Here is a 15,663-nt window from a genome sequence, read left to right as displayed (position 1 = left end):
TTCACATGTCACAGGAGTTTTATTGAGAAGAGAGACAAAATGGTAATCGACAAAACATTTGTTTTGAATGCTAATGCAATCCATAAAATGTGTTTACTGATTAACAACTTTGTCCCTTTTTTAATATTCCTCTCCCTCTTCCTCTCCCTCACCCTCAATGGAGTCGACTCCAACCTCCTCGTAATCTTTCTCCAGAGCGGCCATGTCCTCTCTGGCCTCAGAGAACTCCCCCTCCTCCATACCCTCACCCACATACCAGTGCACAAAGGCACGCTTAGCGTACATCAGATCAAACTTGTGGTCAAGCCGAGCCCAGGCCTCTGCAATAGCAGTGGTGTTGCTCAGCATGCACACAGCCCTCTGGACCTTGGCCAGGTCTCCACCAGGAACTACAGTGGGCGGCTGGTAGTTGATGCCCACCTTGAAACCAGTGGGGCACCAGTCCACAAACTGGATGGAGCGCTTGGTTTTGATGGTGGCAATGGCAGCGTTCACGTCTTTGGGAACGACATCACCACGATACAAAAGGCAGCAGGCCATGTATTTACCGTGGCGTGGGTCACATTTCACCAACTGATTGGCTGGCTCGAAACAGGAATTAGTGATTTCTGACACTGAGAGCTGCTCATGGTAAGCTTTCTCTGCAGAAATAACAGGGGCATAGGTGGCCAGAGGGAAGTGGATACGGGGATAGGGCACCAAGTTGGTCTGGAACTCTGTCAGATCAACATTGAGGGCACCATCAAAACGAAGGGAGGCAGTGATGGAGGACACAATCTGACTGATCAACCTGTTCAGGTTTGTGTAAGAGGGACGCTCGATATCAAGGTTCCTACGGCAGATATCATAAATAGCCTCGTTGTCTACCATGAAGGCACAGTCAGAGTGCTCCAGGGTGGTGTGGGTGGTGAGGATGGCGTTGTAGGGCTCCACCACAGCGGTGGACACCTGGGGAGCTGGGTAGATGGAGAACTCAAGTTTGGACTTCTTGCCGTAGTCGACGGACAGACGCTCCATCAGCAGGGAGGTGAAGCCAGAGCCGGTGCCCCCTCCGAAGCTGTGGAACACCAGGAAACCCTGAAGACCGGTGCACTGGTCAGACTGGAGATGGAGAGAGACAAATATGAGATACAAATTCAACAATTAATTTTGATATTTTGAATTTGTTTTAGGAAAGTGTCACTCTATACGTCAAGTTACCCACCAGCTTTCGGATCCTGTCCAGCACTGTGTCAATGATCTCCTTTCCGATGGTGTAGTGTCCTCGGGCGTAGTTGTTGGCAGCATCCTCCTTGCCAGTGATCAGCTGCTCAGGGTGGAACAGCTGGCGGTAGATCCCAGTGCGCACCTCATCTATGGAGAATAAGCAACAATTATAGGAGTGTTTGACTGACTGGTTAAAAACCTACACATGGCAGCAACTATTATAGTTTATCATATTTAATGAGAGTTTACCGATGACAGTGGGCTCCAGGTCCACAAAAACTGCTCTGGGGACGTGCTTTCCAGCTCCAGTCTCACTGAAGAAGGTGTTGAAGGAGTCGTCTCCTCCTCCACACGTCTTGTCACTGGGCATCTGTCCGTCCGGCTGGATCCCATGTTCCAGGCAGTAAAGCTCCCAGCAGGCATTGCCAATCTGGACTCCAGCCTGACCGACGTGGATAGAGATGCACTCACGCTGTAGGAACAAACAAAAAAACAAGAGATGATTTATCAGAAAACAAGTCGTTTTAGTTTCACATTCATTTCTATGTCAATGCTGTGATCATTTATGAAATCTACAACAGTTGATGTTGCATAAATGCATTTCAATATAGGGAATATGGAACTGCTCCCCCTGTCTGAGGAGAGCAGGCGGTGCAGCCCCTCCCTGCACCACAGCCAGAGGGGACAGAAAGCCTGACAGCAGCCCCCCTGAGGGAGGACGCTGCCCTCCTCTTTCCTCCAGTCCTTTTTGTCCTCTTAGCTTTTTTATCCCACACTCTCCCTCTTTTGCAAGCATAAGCAAAAATGCAAATTGCCTTGTCACTGCACATAATCAGTCTGGAATATTCCACTTGCTCTCATGCCTAGAGGGTGGGGCACAATCACAGTGGATGAGAAAAAAACAAGCTGAAGCTCCACTGTGTCAATATATATATTATGATTGCTTATAGGCCTAATCTAAATTAAATTAACAGTTTGGATTAAATACAAATTGTATAAATGAACCCTTTATATTTCGTGCTATGATTGAAACAGACGCTTTGTGTTGCATCAATTTGTTTTGTTGATAAATGTTAGATTAGAATACACATATAAAGAAATATTTTCCTTTGTACATTATGAATTAAAAAGTCATATTTGCAATCTTTGTCATCTTTAATCCCCTCCCTATCTGCCCCTCCCTGCATTCAAACAGGATAAGGCATTGGTAAAGTGTCAGATTTTTGCGTTTGGACAAGTTACATTTGACCAAAATCCTAATATATGGACGGAAAATGACGCACACTGACAGATTTATCCACCTGAGTGCCTGTAATAAAGCCTGAATGGAGACAGTCGGTGCATTGTTCACCTCTATCCACAATCACACCGTGTCACTGCTGCAAAACCGGTAATACGCCACTCGATACTGCTCTTTTTAATCCCTAAATACATAATTGGCCAATGTTGTACCTATAGCTTTTAAACCGTGTCAGTTTTGGAGACACAATGGAGACATTGGAGACGTTCCTGAAGAGATGGAGACACGTTAACGACGTCGTGTTAACACTCACTGGGTGCTGCTCAAACCTTCATTTCAGATTAGGAAAAGTAGACTTACCATTTTTTCTTTTTGAGGTTCAGAGAGAGGGAGAACAAAAGGAGGAAATGTGAAGAAAAAGCGTTTTTAAACACGGTGTGGTTTGCGTCGCGAGGTGTACCCGTCGGGGTCGATGCAACAACTGCTGAATGGGAGGGCGGGGCTTCCGGCTTTATACCGGCAGCAGGGCAGGGTATCTGCTTCTGTGCACCGTGGACACAAAAATATTTCACTGCCACCCTTTAGAGACGATGTTCAAACTGAGCATGTCTGTATTTTCCATAACAAATTGAACAGATTTGTATTGTTATATACTCCTATTGGGGAATTCAAATAACTATATACTTGGCAGGGTGTGCATTGATTTTTACAGTACTAGAGTTGTATAGTGGCACTTGTTTTGTTTTGCCTAAGGTCTTGTTACAGTTGTTATTTTGTGTGCATATATTAAAGGGTATCTGTGCACCGTGAACAAAAATAGGATTTCACTGCCACCCTTTAGTGATGATGTTTATGTCTGTATTTTGCATATAAATCTGATCTGATTTGCATTGTTATATCTACTCCTAAAGGGCACTGCTATAAATATATTGTTGGCAGGGTATGCATAGAATTTCTGTATGTGATTACGACCATAAATTATCCTATTAGGCTTTAAAATGACCATTAAATGATCTCTGAAGTGTGTGCATAGCTTACAAGAGGCCACCTTTGATGAGGGTAAGGGAACCAACTCACTCAAGTGTCATTTGAGGAAGAAAAAAAAGGGACATGTTGAGTATGAGCACAGTTTCACTAACTAATATGCTGTATTCTTATAAGTTATTTATGCAAATGAAATCAAAATATATGAAGAAATATCAGTCAAGTGTTAAATAACGGTATAGGTCAATCTCATCCAATAAAGGGCCACTTCGAACAAAGCATATTTATTATGTATGCAGGTGAATCAGCAAGGACTGCATATGTATTATGTAGGTGTGGCAAACTGTAAATCAATGCAAAGCTAGTCATGTCCTGGTGCGCATTCTCTATTACATATATTGTATTTGTATTATTTTGTATGAACCTGATGAGCTGTTCATGATGTAAGATGGCTGAATGCTTCTGCCACACAAGATGCTCCCATCACACAGGTATCAGCCGGCGTCCATGTTGATGCTGAGGCCATTGGATCCACCCGGCAGACCAGCTCTCCTCTCCTCTCCTCCCTCTTTGTCCCAGATTCTCTGCAATGATGTCATTCAGTGGGGCGATCACGTGGCTGCAAGTCAGCCTATGTGCTGTTCAGACGTTTGGGCGTGACTGCTCTGCTTCTGTCCTGTTTGAAGAACTGAAAATGCCTGAATTACAGTTTAAGTGACATAATGGTAGCACTGAAGCCCTTCACATATGCTGCTTATTTACAGTATGGCTGCTGCAGTAACAACATTGACCCTGTTGCCCTTTAAGCTGCCTTAAATCCAGGGAATGTAAAGAAGCTTTACATAATATAATCAGCACCCTTCTGGTTCCTAATGCAGTAGGAACTCTCTGTGTTTGTCAGAGCAGCAGCCCTAATGTCAGTGTACCATTTCATAATTTATTCAGCAGGGAAGTCAGGATGAATAATTTACAACCGGCTTTTTGTGGCTGCTGTACTCCATATGAACGGCAGAAGATGAGAGAAAAGGACAGGATGCAGCCTTGGATCTCAGCCAGTGCTTCGAGAAAATTCTCCTCCTCCTCTTCCTCCTCCTCCTCCTCCTCCTCCTTCTCCACCTCCACCTCCTCCTCCCAGCAGCTGTGGGACTGGGAGGGGCTGAGCAGCTGCACAAGAGGAGAGAGGAAGGATGGGAATCTGATGGGAATGCTGGAGAGATGGGAGTGGTCGGCCCTTCATGGCAGGAAACTGACCGCACTGTATCCTTCAGGAGAGAATATGATACCCAACAAAGTGACAAAGCAAATGTTTCATCCGTCAAAGCAGAATCTATATTTCATGCAGGTGCTGTTACACAAAGAGGCAGTCAAGTAAAAGAGGAACGTTTTTGTTTTTTTAGGTACAATGAGCTTTTTTTATATATAATGATAATGACACTTTGTGTGACTGGTGTCAGGTTGTAAGGCCAGGGAACTACTTGAGAAGACAATCTGTTCTGGTGGTCCACGTGGTCTTTGGCCTCATACATGTTTTTGTTCTGCAAATAAAAAAAGAAACACTATTTATCATAAGCAGTGAAAATGTGTAGGATTTATATAGATTTGAACTCACTGTCATTCAAAAGCATTCTAGTGACAGACAAGGCATATTATAATATTTACTAAAATGTATTTATACTGATCAAAACAAAGTTATTCAGAGAGAGAAAATGAAATATCATACCAAAATAAATGTTAAAATACATGAAGTGCAAAATTAAAATAAAGAAGAAAGGACGCAGAACATGGTGAATTAATAACACAATCAATTGGTATTAAGTTGACAAATAATATATTGAAACAACATTCATATTTTAAACAGTCTCATATAAAGAATTGAAGTTTGACAGGCAATAATTAATTGAGTAAAAGAGGAGAAATATGCCAGTTGGCTACATTTAAGTCACATTGGACACATATACACATTCAATATAAGGTACATTTAAAGGACTTTTTCTGTGTCATACTGTACATGCTGGGGCCCATTTTATGTAAGCGGGTAAAAGACAAAGAAGACAAGATAATGATGTGAAAGGAGAGACAAAACGTTCTATTTGACTAGCATGATGAGAACAACTCTAATGCAGTACCAAAAATGCCCACCCTGTGCCTCAGTTGACCAGAAAAATACCAGGATCCATTGAATCCAAAATCCAGATAGGTACAGCAGCACGAACACATACATCACAATCAAATACATTAAGGTCATTAGAACATTCAAGAAGTCTTAGTGCTATCATATTGACTACAGAATAATAAGGAAAAAGCCCAAAAATGTGTAATTAGACGCTGCAGTTACTTAATTATTTCATAAATCTCCTCAGCTGACTCAATGCCTTAAACATCTCAGAAGTGACATCAACTTAAGGGCATCATGTCAAAGAATACTCAAAAATGCAATGACTTTAAAAAATGAGTAGATGCCATGTAGTTAATGTGATACCTTCAGAAAAATATCTTATATCTTTGACCATCTGATTATTATTGTCTCTGCAGGTACCCTATTGCAGCAATCTCTATAAATGTGAGGTGGCCTTTTTTAGGCCACCTCACATTAAAGAGGTTTCATGTCTGGGTCTGGGACAACTGTTGTCATAGAGCTCCTTTTGTTGTTGGCAACCAAGCAGCTTTACTGTCTGGTACTTCTCTTTTATTTAGGTATTTGTTATGGTCTTTCTAATTGAAGGTTGAATGTTTAACACAAACAGAGCTGCTACATACATCCTGTTACATTTCACGAAGAATGGGGTTTTATATGAACAACCTTGATGTGTGTGAACAAAAGAGCTCCTCCACATTGATGTCATGCCGGCCACACCCTATAATCCTCAACACCATTTTGTTTATATTTCTGCCATGAGTTTAATGAGAAGAAGGGGTCAATGCACTGATAGACGAGAGGACATTTGTTTCATTACATATACACAACATCAGGGTGCAAGATTTTTGGGAAAATAAGTGGCTGAGGCACCTCACATCCCCCACTGTGGCAGCTGCACTGCAGACTGTTAATGCTGCCATTTAAGCTGGGTCACATGACTGCCGGATAAAGGCCGTCTATGGGGATATTCTGCTGTATCCAGGCAACCCCGTTATTCATTTCCCTAGCAACGGTTGAATCTTGGGAGGAGAGATGGGGGATGGGCGCCTGTGGATGTGGCCTACATGACAGGACAGTTTGACCTCTTTTGTGTACAGTAGACCGAAAACAAAAGTACATTTTGAAATAAAATAAAAACCGCTTGTTGTTCAATGAAACCCACACCCACCATGTTTTTATATTTGTGGAAATATTGACTGCATGATGATTAATGGGTATGAAAATGAGCTTAGAGAGGACACTAGTGCACATGAAACAAACATGTTTTAAACCAAAGGTTGTCTGGATTTTTTGGGATTTGTATAGCTTTGCAGTGTGGAAAGAAATCATACATTTGAAACATAAGCAGATGGTAAGAGGCATCATTTAAGGGTTTGATGAGCTGACTGACTTATTGTACTGGCAGGTGTTTGTATTATGCATGAGGCACAAGAGGAAAGAAAAAAATCAATGTGACTTTAGTAAAAAGTGTGATGTATTCTCAAAATGCAGACTCCATTGGATTATATTCTAATCTTTAGTGTGCTATTAAAAATAAATATAAATCTAATTCTAAAGTAGGCTATCTAATCTTGTATATTATTTTACAAGTTGTTTTCTATGTGATTCTGCATGGATTAACTTTTTTTATTATATGGAAGTGCCAGCAAACACTGGGCTGTATGTCAGACTATTTGTGGTACTCCCTTGCACAAAGTGAAGCAGCATTTTCCTCCTCACAGTAACCGGCGCCATGCTTGCCGGGTGTGGTCTGGGAGGCGGGCTATGTGGCGAGACAGGCGCTCGTCCAATAGAAAGCCACGGATAGAATCAAAGCGTCTGACTGACAGGTCATTGACCAATGGCAGCACCGAGGTCACCGGCGCAGGCTTTGCACTTGTATTTAACCGCTGTGTCCATCTCTCATGCGCCATTATCTCTTGCAACGACCCCATAACTGTCGTATTGTAAGATTTTCTGTGCAGGAACTTCAATCCTCCACCGCGACTACAGAACAAAATGGTAAGAACTTTTCAAAATAAATGCCAGGCTTATTAAGGTATGCCAGTGGGAAGTAATGACAGTGGTACATTTCGTGAGTTTGATATTTAATTCTCCCTACAAACCGATATCAAACCAACGAAACGTACACGTTTATAAAAGTGGGAAAAGGCTCGAGGTGTGAAAAAAGTATTTTTCTCTTAAACAAGTAATTTCTAGCGTATTATTTAATATGAGGTTTGGTGAAGGGAGGTGCTTTGCATGGGGGTACAGCCAGCTAACGTTACGTGACGGGCCGACTGAACAAAAGAGGTTTTCATCGGACTGCTATGTGGACAGAATGAATAATGAAGTCTGCTGTGTTCTAGCCCCTGTCAGCACTAGGCTACTCGTAACAGGGTATTGCCTAGTGTAAGTGATCTGCAGTCTTCAGATGTCCCACACCCAGAGAAAGCCTGTCCATACAGCGAAAATGTATTAAGTGGACGTTACTGTTCCCGCCATTAATTGGTTGTTGCTTGGCATATTACTTATACTGCACCATAGCATGTAAAGTGTCCCCTTTTCCATAACCCAGAACAATTTGTACAACAGCTACTTAATTATAATGTTTATTTAATCCAAATGCCATTATGTGTCATATACATTGTATTGATATATATTCCTGTAGCTTGTGAGACTGTATATTGTACTCAACTTATTCAATATTTTGTTAAATTGTGTATTATTCAGATAATGTAGGGATGTCTTTTCTATTGTGAATTTGTATTTGCTTGCAGCTAATGCTATTTTGTATTGTACTTGTATCTTATTGTATCTTTTAAAAAAAAAATTTCTTGTGTAATGCTTGACACTGCTGCTGCAACAAAAAATATTTATTTATTTTATTTTGGGATAAATAGAGTATCTATCCATCATCTATCTATCTATTAGATTTATTTCGCCTTATTTAACTATTACCTTCATCATGCCAGCAACTGTATTCTCAAGAATATAGCTGTGATATTTATTTTGAACTATAGTAAAACTATTTCTGTTAGCCCACTTTGTTTCCCATTATACCATGTCTAAAACAATGCAGGCAAATAACCTTTTTTTGTCTGAAAGCAGTTATGAACCTTTCTTCTTAAAAAAAATTATTAAATAAGATCTGTAATCCAAATCTTCTCTCTCTGCCCAACAGCGTGAGTGCATCTCTATCCACGTTGGTCAGGCTGGAGTCCAGATTGGCAATTCATGCTGGGAGCTTTACTGCCTGGAACATGGGATCCAGCCGGACGGACAGATGCCCAGTGATAAGACGTGTGGAGGAGGAGACGACTCCTTCAACACCTTCTTCAGTGAGACTGGAGCTGGAAAGCACGTCCCCAGAGCAGTTTTTGTGGACCTGGAGCCCACTGTCATCGGTAAACTCTCATTAAATATATATGCCATATGTATCTTTCAAGTCAAACCCTTTAGTCATTTCTAAACAAATTGTTCTCTTCAGATGAGGTTCGCTCCGGGATCTACCGCCAGCTCTTCCACCCTGAGCAGCTGATCACTGGCAAGGAAGATGCTGCCAACAACTACGCCCGAGGACACTACACCATCGGAAAGGAGATCATTGACACGGTGCTGGACAGGATCCGAAAGCTGGTGGGTAACTTGACGTATAGAGTGACACATTCCTAAAACAAATTTAAAATATCAAAATTAATTGTTGAATTTGTATCTCATATTTGTCTCTCTCCATCTCCAGGCTGACCAGTGCACCGGTCTTCAGGGTTTCCTGGTGTTCCACAGCTTCGGCGGTGGCACCGGCTCTGGCTTCACCTCCCTGCTGATGGAGCGTCTGTCCGTCGACTACGGCAAGAAGTCCAAGCTGGAGTTTTCCATCTACCCAGCTCCCCAGGTGTCCACTGCTGTGGTGGAGCCCTACAACGCCATCCTGACCACCCACACCACCCTGGAGCACTCTGACTGTGCCTTCATGGTTGATAACGAGGCTATTTATGATATCTGCCGTAGAAACCTTGATATTGAGCGTCCCTCTTACACCAACCTCAACAGGTTGATCAGTCAGATTGTGTCCTCCATCACTGCCTCCCTTCGCTTTGATGGTGCCCTCAATGTTGATCTGACAGAGTTCCAGACCAACTTGGTGCCCTATCCCCGTATCCACTTCCCTCTGGCCACCTATGCCCCTGTTATTTCTGCAGAGAAAGCTTACCATGAGCAGTTAACCGTGGCAGAAATCACTAATTCCTGTTTCGAGCCAGCCAATCAGTTGGTGAAATGTGACCCACGCCACGGTAAATACATGGCCTGCTGCCTTTTGTATCGTGGTGATGTCGTTCCCAAAGATGTGAACGCTGCCATTGCCACCATCAAAACCAAACGCTCCATCCAGTTTGTTGACTGGTGCCCCACTGGTTTCAAGGTGGGCATCAACTACCAGCCGCCCACTGTAGTTCCTGGTGGAGACCTGGCCAAGGTCCAGAGGGCTGTGTGCATGCTGAGCAACACCACTGCTATTGCAGAGGCCTGGGCTCGGCTTGACCACAAGTTTGATCTGATGTACGCTAAGCGTGCCTTTGTGCACTGGTATGTGGGTGAGGGTATGGAGGAGGGAGAGTTCTCTGAGGCCAGAGAGGACATGGCCGCTCTGGAGAAAGATTACGAGGAGGTTGGAGTCGACTCCATTGAGGGTGATGGAGAGGAAGAGGGAGAAGAATTTTAAAGAACGAAAAGGAACTAGTTAAATATCATAATGTTGATTCGTCCTTAAGTACATTCCAAAAAGAAATGTGGATGTCAATTTGATGTGATAGGAAAGGCCAGGGGGGATAAAACCAGGTTGTTCGGTTGGAGTTTACTTGTTCGAGGGTGAGGAAGAGGAGTATTAAAAGGGACGTTATGCACTAGTTAGTCAGGAAACAATTGCTAATAATTGAAGGCATCTCAAAAAGTAATAGTTTTTTTACAACTCAGAGTTTTTCTTTTCAGAGGTAGTGATGCAAAATGTGTTTGTTCTGTTCTCTAATAAATGTCCTGAAAAATATGAAGTGGTCTGTGTTTTTTTTTTTTGGTTTAATATAAATAAATCTTTAATAAGTGTTGTGATTTGTAGTTAAATCTATGATATGATATTTGTATTATGTCTGTCATTACTATATGTAAAGAAACAAGCCCTTGAATATATCCTTAACCCAATGAATGATCTTTCAACAGTAACAGCAGCTAAGTGTCAGATAGAGACTCCAAAAACATTTTATCAGAACATATATTAGCCACTCAGAGATACTCTTAAATTAACACTTCAGGTCAGGGTGAGTAATGTATTTGAGAAACATGCTTTCTTATATTTGTGAAATGCTTGTAACACCCCCACAGCAATCAATACATAAACAGCTCTGACAAAAAAAGGAAAGAGGTCTGATCTGTCATTTAATTTGGCCTTAATTAAATAATAACTAAATAATGATTCTTTCATTTACTCTCAAAATATGTCACCAGCATGTTTTCAGGATCATGCTTTGTATGGCATCATATTACTCATCCTCAGATGTTAGATTTTCTAAAAAAGCAATATTAAACGTATGCTTAAAATATGTGCTAAGGTTGACAGCCTCGTTCAGGTTTGTTTTTTTACAGCGTTTATTAATGTCATATTTTTAATTGTTATGGTCGAAAGCAGGCCTTTTGACCAGGGGTGTAGTGAAGCAAAGGGCTGCGACTCCATTTGGCGTCCCTACAGTACCAGTTAAAGGTGCAGTTGTGAGTGGATTGCTGCTGTAACCAGGCACGACACGATGGATGGATGAAGGCCTTTAAAGGTCCCCTATTATACTGTTTTTCCTCAATATATTATAGGTCTCAGATATATACAAACATGTCTCTGAAGTGTTTGGCTCGAAATATCAAACAGATTGTGCATTGAAGTATCCCATAAACCCCTCTGTTTCAGCCCTGTTTCAAAAGTGCTGATTGAAAATAAGGAGCCACTCCCCACGCCCCTCTGAGAGAATCTTTTTTCCTGAAACTTTCAGAATATCTTTACACAGAGGGGACACATGTTTATGTATAAAAGACATGAAAAAGTGGATTTTGCATGATAGGTGATCTTTAAAGTTCAGATCCTGGCTTTCCGCTCCTTTACTCAGCAGAATGGGGGTTGGTATCCTCAGGAATATTGGCAGGGGGAAGTTCTGGCACCCGAGCTGGGAGGGTGTTGTGGTCGTATTCATTCCAGAACAGTTAGAATAAAGGGTTGCAGAATGAGAGGCACTGCACGGCCATCTTTATTTTTTGGTTATTGTACTGTGGGTGGAAGTCAGATCAACAACACTGCAATATTCCAAGAGGTTAAATTGGGGATTAGAGTTCAAAGCAATGTCTCAGGGGAGATGCAGAACACTTGGTGACAAGTGAGTTCAGAGATTTGTTTAGCAGATACTAACCCCGGTAATTGAAAGAATTAAGCACCTTTGTAGAAAACTCCCCAACTGAAGGAGGAAGTCTGGTGACAAACTCTAGGAAGATAGAAGTTAAGGTTTACTCAATGGCTTTGGCTTTAGGAATGGACAGGGTACCAAAAATAACAGGAATGCTTGGTGCAATCCTTAAGTAAAATGTGAGAATCTGATGATTACCTTACATGCCAAGGTCATTAGGGACTGTTGACGTTGGAGTGGGCACACATGAATGGGCTATTGAACTATTTGAAATTCGATAAAAAACACCATACTAGTTTAGTTATAAAGGATTAGGGTGTTGGATAAAGGGGGATTTATAGGCAGAGATTAAATCTGATTAAATTATCATGTTTTCAATAATGAATAATCTACTAAAACTAAGAATTGTTGGGTTTTTGTTAGCTTAAAATTAGCCCATATCTAGATAGGGATAGGGTTCTCAGGAGTGTGCCATGTTGCAAAACGACACTAATTACTATATGGCCCTGTTGTAACAAAAATAGAAGATTCAGCACAAATAAAATGATCGTATATATTTACCTAGGTTCTAACAGTTTTCAAAGTATAAATTAAACATTGTGTGATGTGTGTATTCTGCAAAACGAATTCCCTTATCTGATCATATAAAATTGGTAAAACTCTAATGTAAATGTTTTTCTTTTTATCCTTAAAACCAAAAGAAAACAAAGAAAAAACACAGACAACTTAATATGTTGTAGGAAATTTATTAAGAACAGAGTCAAACTGATTTTTCAGGATCGCTAACTCTGAACAGCCGAACTTGTAATGAGAGTTAAACATTCATTTTTAGAATTAATTGTATCATGTTTAACTAATGCCTTTTTGTCCCTTAATATTCCTCTCCCTCTTCCTCTCCCTCACCCTCAATGGAGTCGACTCCAACCTCCTCGTAATCTTTCTCCAGAGCGGCCATGTCCTCTCTGGCCTCAGAGAACTCTCCCTCCTCCATACCCTCACCCACATACCAGTGCACAAAGGCACGCTTAGCGTACATCAGATCAAACTTGTGGTCAAGCCGAGCCCAGGCCTCTGCAATAGCAGTGGTGTTGCTCAGCATGCACACAGCCCTCTGGACCTTGGCCAGGTCTCCACCAGGAACTACAGTGGGCGGCTGGTAGTTGATGCCCACCTTGAAACCAGTGGGGCACCAGTCCACAAACTGGATGGAGCGCTTGGTTTTGATGGTGGCAATGGCAGCGTTCACATCTTTGGGAACGACATCACCACGATACAAAAGGCAGCAGGCCATGTATTTACCGTGGCGTGGGTCACATTTCACCAACTGATTGGCTGGCTCGAAACAGGAATTAGTGATTTCTGCCACGGTTAACTGCTCATGGTAAGCTTTCTCTGCAGAAATAACAGGGGCATAGGTGGCCAGAGGGAAGTGGATACGGGGATAGGGCACCAAGTTGGTCTGGAACTCTGTCAGATCAACATTGAGAGCACCATCAAAGCGAAGGGAGGCAGTGATGGAGGACACAATCTGACTGATCAACCTGTTCAGGTTTGTGTAAGAGGGACGCTCAATATCGAGGTTCCTACGGCAGATATCATAAATGGCCTCGTTGTCTACCATGAAGGCACAGTCAGAGTGCTCCAGGGTGGTGTGGGTGGTGAGGATGGCGTTGTAGGGCTCCACCACAGCGGTGGACACCTGGGGAGCTGGGTAGACGGAGAACTCCAGTTTGGACTTCTTGCCGTAGTCGACGGACAGACGCTCCATCAGCAGGGAGGTGAAGCCAGAGCCGGTGCCCCCTCCGAAGCTATGGAACACCAGGAAACCCTGAAGACCGGTGCACTGGTCAGCCTGGAGATGGAGAGAGACAAATATGAGATACAAATTCAACAATTCATTTTGATATTTTGAATTTGTTTTAGGAAAGTGTCACTCTATACGTCAAGTTACCCACCAGCTTTCGGATCCTGTCCAGCACTGTGTCAATGATCTCCTTTCCGATGGTGTAGTGTCCTCGGGCGTAGTTGTTGGCAGCATCCTCCTTGCCAGTGATCAGCTGCTCAGGGTGGAACAGCTGGCGGTAGATCCCGGACCGAACCTCATCTATGGAGAATAAGCAACAATTATAGGAGTGTTTGACTGACTGGTTAAAAACCTACACATGGCAGCAACTATGATAGTTTATCATATTTAATGAGAGTTTACCGATGACAGTGGGCTCCAGGTCCACAAAAACTGCTCTGGGGACGTGCTTTCCAGCTCCAGTCTCACTGAAGAAGGTGTTGAAGGAGTCGTCTCCTCCTCCACACGTCTTGTCACTGGGCATCTGTCCGTCCGGCTGGATCCCATGTTCCAGGCAGTAAAGCTCCCAGCATGAATTGCCAATCTGGACTCCAGCCTGACCGACGTGGATAGAGATGCACTCACGCTGTTGGGCAGAGAGAGAAGATTTGAATTACAGAATGTAATACCTTAAAAAATGAAACTTTACAACTGCTTTCATTTTTGGAACACTGTAAATGCCTAACACTTCATTGTGATGTTGTCAGTTAGCCTTTCAAAATGAGCTGCAAAATGGCGGTGCATCAGAAACCGCTTCAATTAATTATCCACACCATGCATGAAAAAGCCTTTAAAATTAAAATGTTGTATAATATGAAATCTGTTTGAGCTTCAGTTTATAATTCATTTCAGAGTAACACATTGCAATGTTTGCCACTTGCTGACCCCCAGTACCAGTGTTTCCAAACTCGTACACCCTTGCCTACATTTCATCTTGTGTTCAACCATTTGTAATCGTATTTCATTCAACTGCTCCTTCAATGAAAATCACTTGTATGTCTCCCCCTTAATAGAAACATGTACACTCGTCAGTGAAAAATATTATTTCTAGTAGTTTCAACATATTTTGTTAAGAGCTTTTAATGAGACACTTGAACGTGCTTGTCTTTCATAAGCTTTGATAGTTCTAGGGGCAGGAACATTGATTCTAAAATGTTCCTTTGTGTGTAAATATATAGCAATCCCTAATCTATTTACGCACCCCATGCAATCCCTTCAAGTACCCGTAGGAGTTCTCGTACCCCCGGTTAGGAACCACCTATAGGACCTTGTATAAAAGGTCTAAAATTACCGCGAGAGAAAGAGAAAGAGACGCGATGATTTAGGTCATGTTGCACTGTGTTTAAATCATCCACTGAGAATAAAAGCCTCCCATTCATTTACAATTGACAATAATCAATTATTTTAGATCTGTTTTTATTTCTAAAGGAGGGATGTATAATTTAACAAACACGCTTAATTGTAATTTAAAAGCAAAATAATGAGTACAAAGCTAGTCAAGCTGAGTGTAGGATGCACTAAAGAAATACATTTGCATTCATTTATATTATGCGTGTATTCTTTTTTGTTGTCTCGAAGCAGCCATACAATGCACAACCCTAATTACCTACAGTGGAGCAGAAGATGGCGACAGAGAAATCTATACGTTATCCCTCTTCTATTCACAGACATTACATCAATAATAAATATAAATACTTACCATGATTGCTTGTCAATATTATGCAATGTAATGAGACAAGCCGGAGGAGTGTATTCGTCTGAGGGGTGCAGTATCTGAGGCTGATATGGTGATGCACCAAACTAAATACTCTGCCTCTGCAGGAGAACAGGTGAATTG

At 42.0% G+C, this 15,663-nt stretch overlaps 3 protein-coding genes across 4 annotated transcripts; 1 reads left to right on the top strand and 2 right to left on the bottom strand.

Moving 5' to 3' along the window:
• On the bottom strand, nt 1–15,543 carry LOC117483377 (tubulin alpha chain). Of its 2 annotated transcripts, none has more exons than XM_034131701.1 (4): nt 15,526–15,543; nt 1,456–1,678; nt 1,205–1,353; nt 1–1,101 (listed from the first exon to the last, which is right to left on the bottom strand). In XM_034131701.1, the coding sequence occupies exons 1-4, from the start codon at nt 15,526–15,528 to the stop codon at nt 121–123; spliced, it is 1,356 nt and encodes a 451-aa protein (XP_033987592.1). In that variant the 5' UTR covers nt 15,529–15,543; the 3' UTR covers nt 1–120. The 2 variants fall into 2 exon arrangements, with proteins under 2 accessions (XP_033987592.1, XP_033987591.1); XM_034131700.1 differs by lacking the exon at nt 15,526–15,543 and adding an exon at nt 2,807–2,968.
• Nucleotides 7,467–10,590, top strand: LOC117483378 (tubulin alpha-1B chain-like). The gene is made up of 4 exons (XM_034131702.1): nt 7,467–7,568; nt 8,731–8,953; nt 9,037–9,185; nt 9,289–10,590. Exons 1-4 carry the CDS (start codon nt 7,566–7,568, stop codon nt 10,267–10,269), a joined length of 1,356 nt encoding a protein of 451 aa, XP_033987593.1. The 5' UTR covers nt 7,467–7,565; the 3' UTR covers nt 10,270–10,590.
• Nucleotides 12,714–15,614, bottom strand: LOC117483376 (tubulin alpha-1B chain-like). Its single transcript, XM_034131699.1, has 4 exons — nt 15,526–15,614; nt 14,190–14,412; nt 13,939–14,087; nt 12,714–13,835 (listed from the first exon to the last, which is right to left on the bottom strand). Exons 1-4 carry the CDS (start codon nt 15,526–15,528, stop codon nt 12,855–12,857), a joined length of 1,356 nt encoding a protein of 451 aa, XP_033987590.1. The 5' UTR covers nt 15,529–15,614; the 3' UTR covers nt 12,714–12,854.
• Nucleotides 15,615–15,663: the final 49 nt, after the last annotated feature.

This window comes from Trematomus bernacchii, unplaced genomic scaffold (assembly GCF_902827165.1).
Source record: "Trematomus bernacchii unplaced genomic scaffold, fTreBer1.1, whole genome shotgun sequence".
In the NCBI taxonomy this organism is placed as follows: domain Eukaryota; kingdom Metazoa; phylum Chordata; class Actinopteri; order Perciformes; family Nototheniidae; genus Trematomus; species Trematomus bernacchii.
Note: the sequence above shows the minus strand (reverse complement) of the source record. Positions and strands in the feature narration are given on the sequence as shown.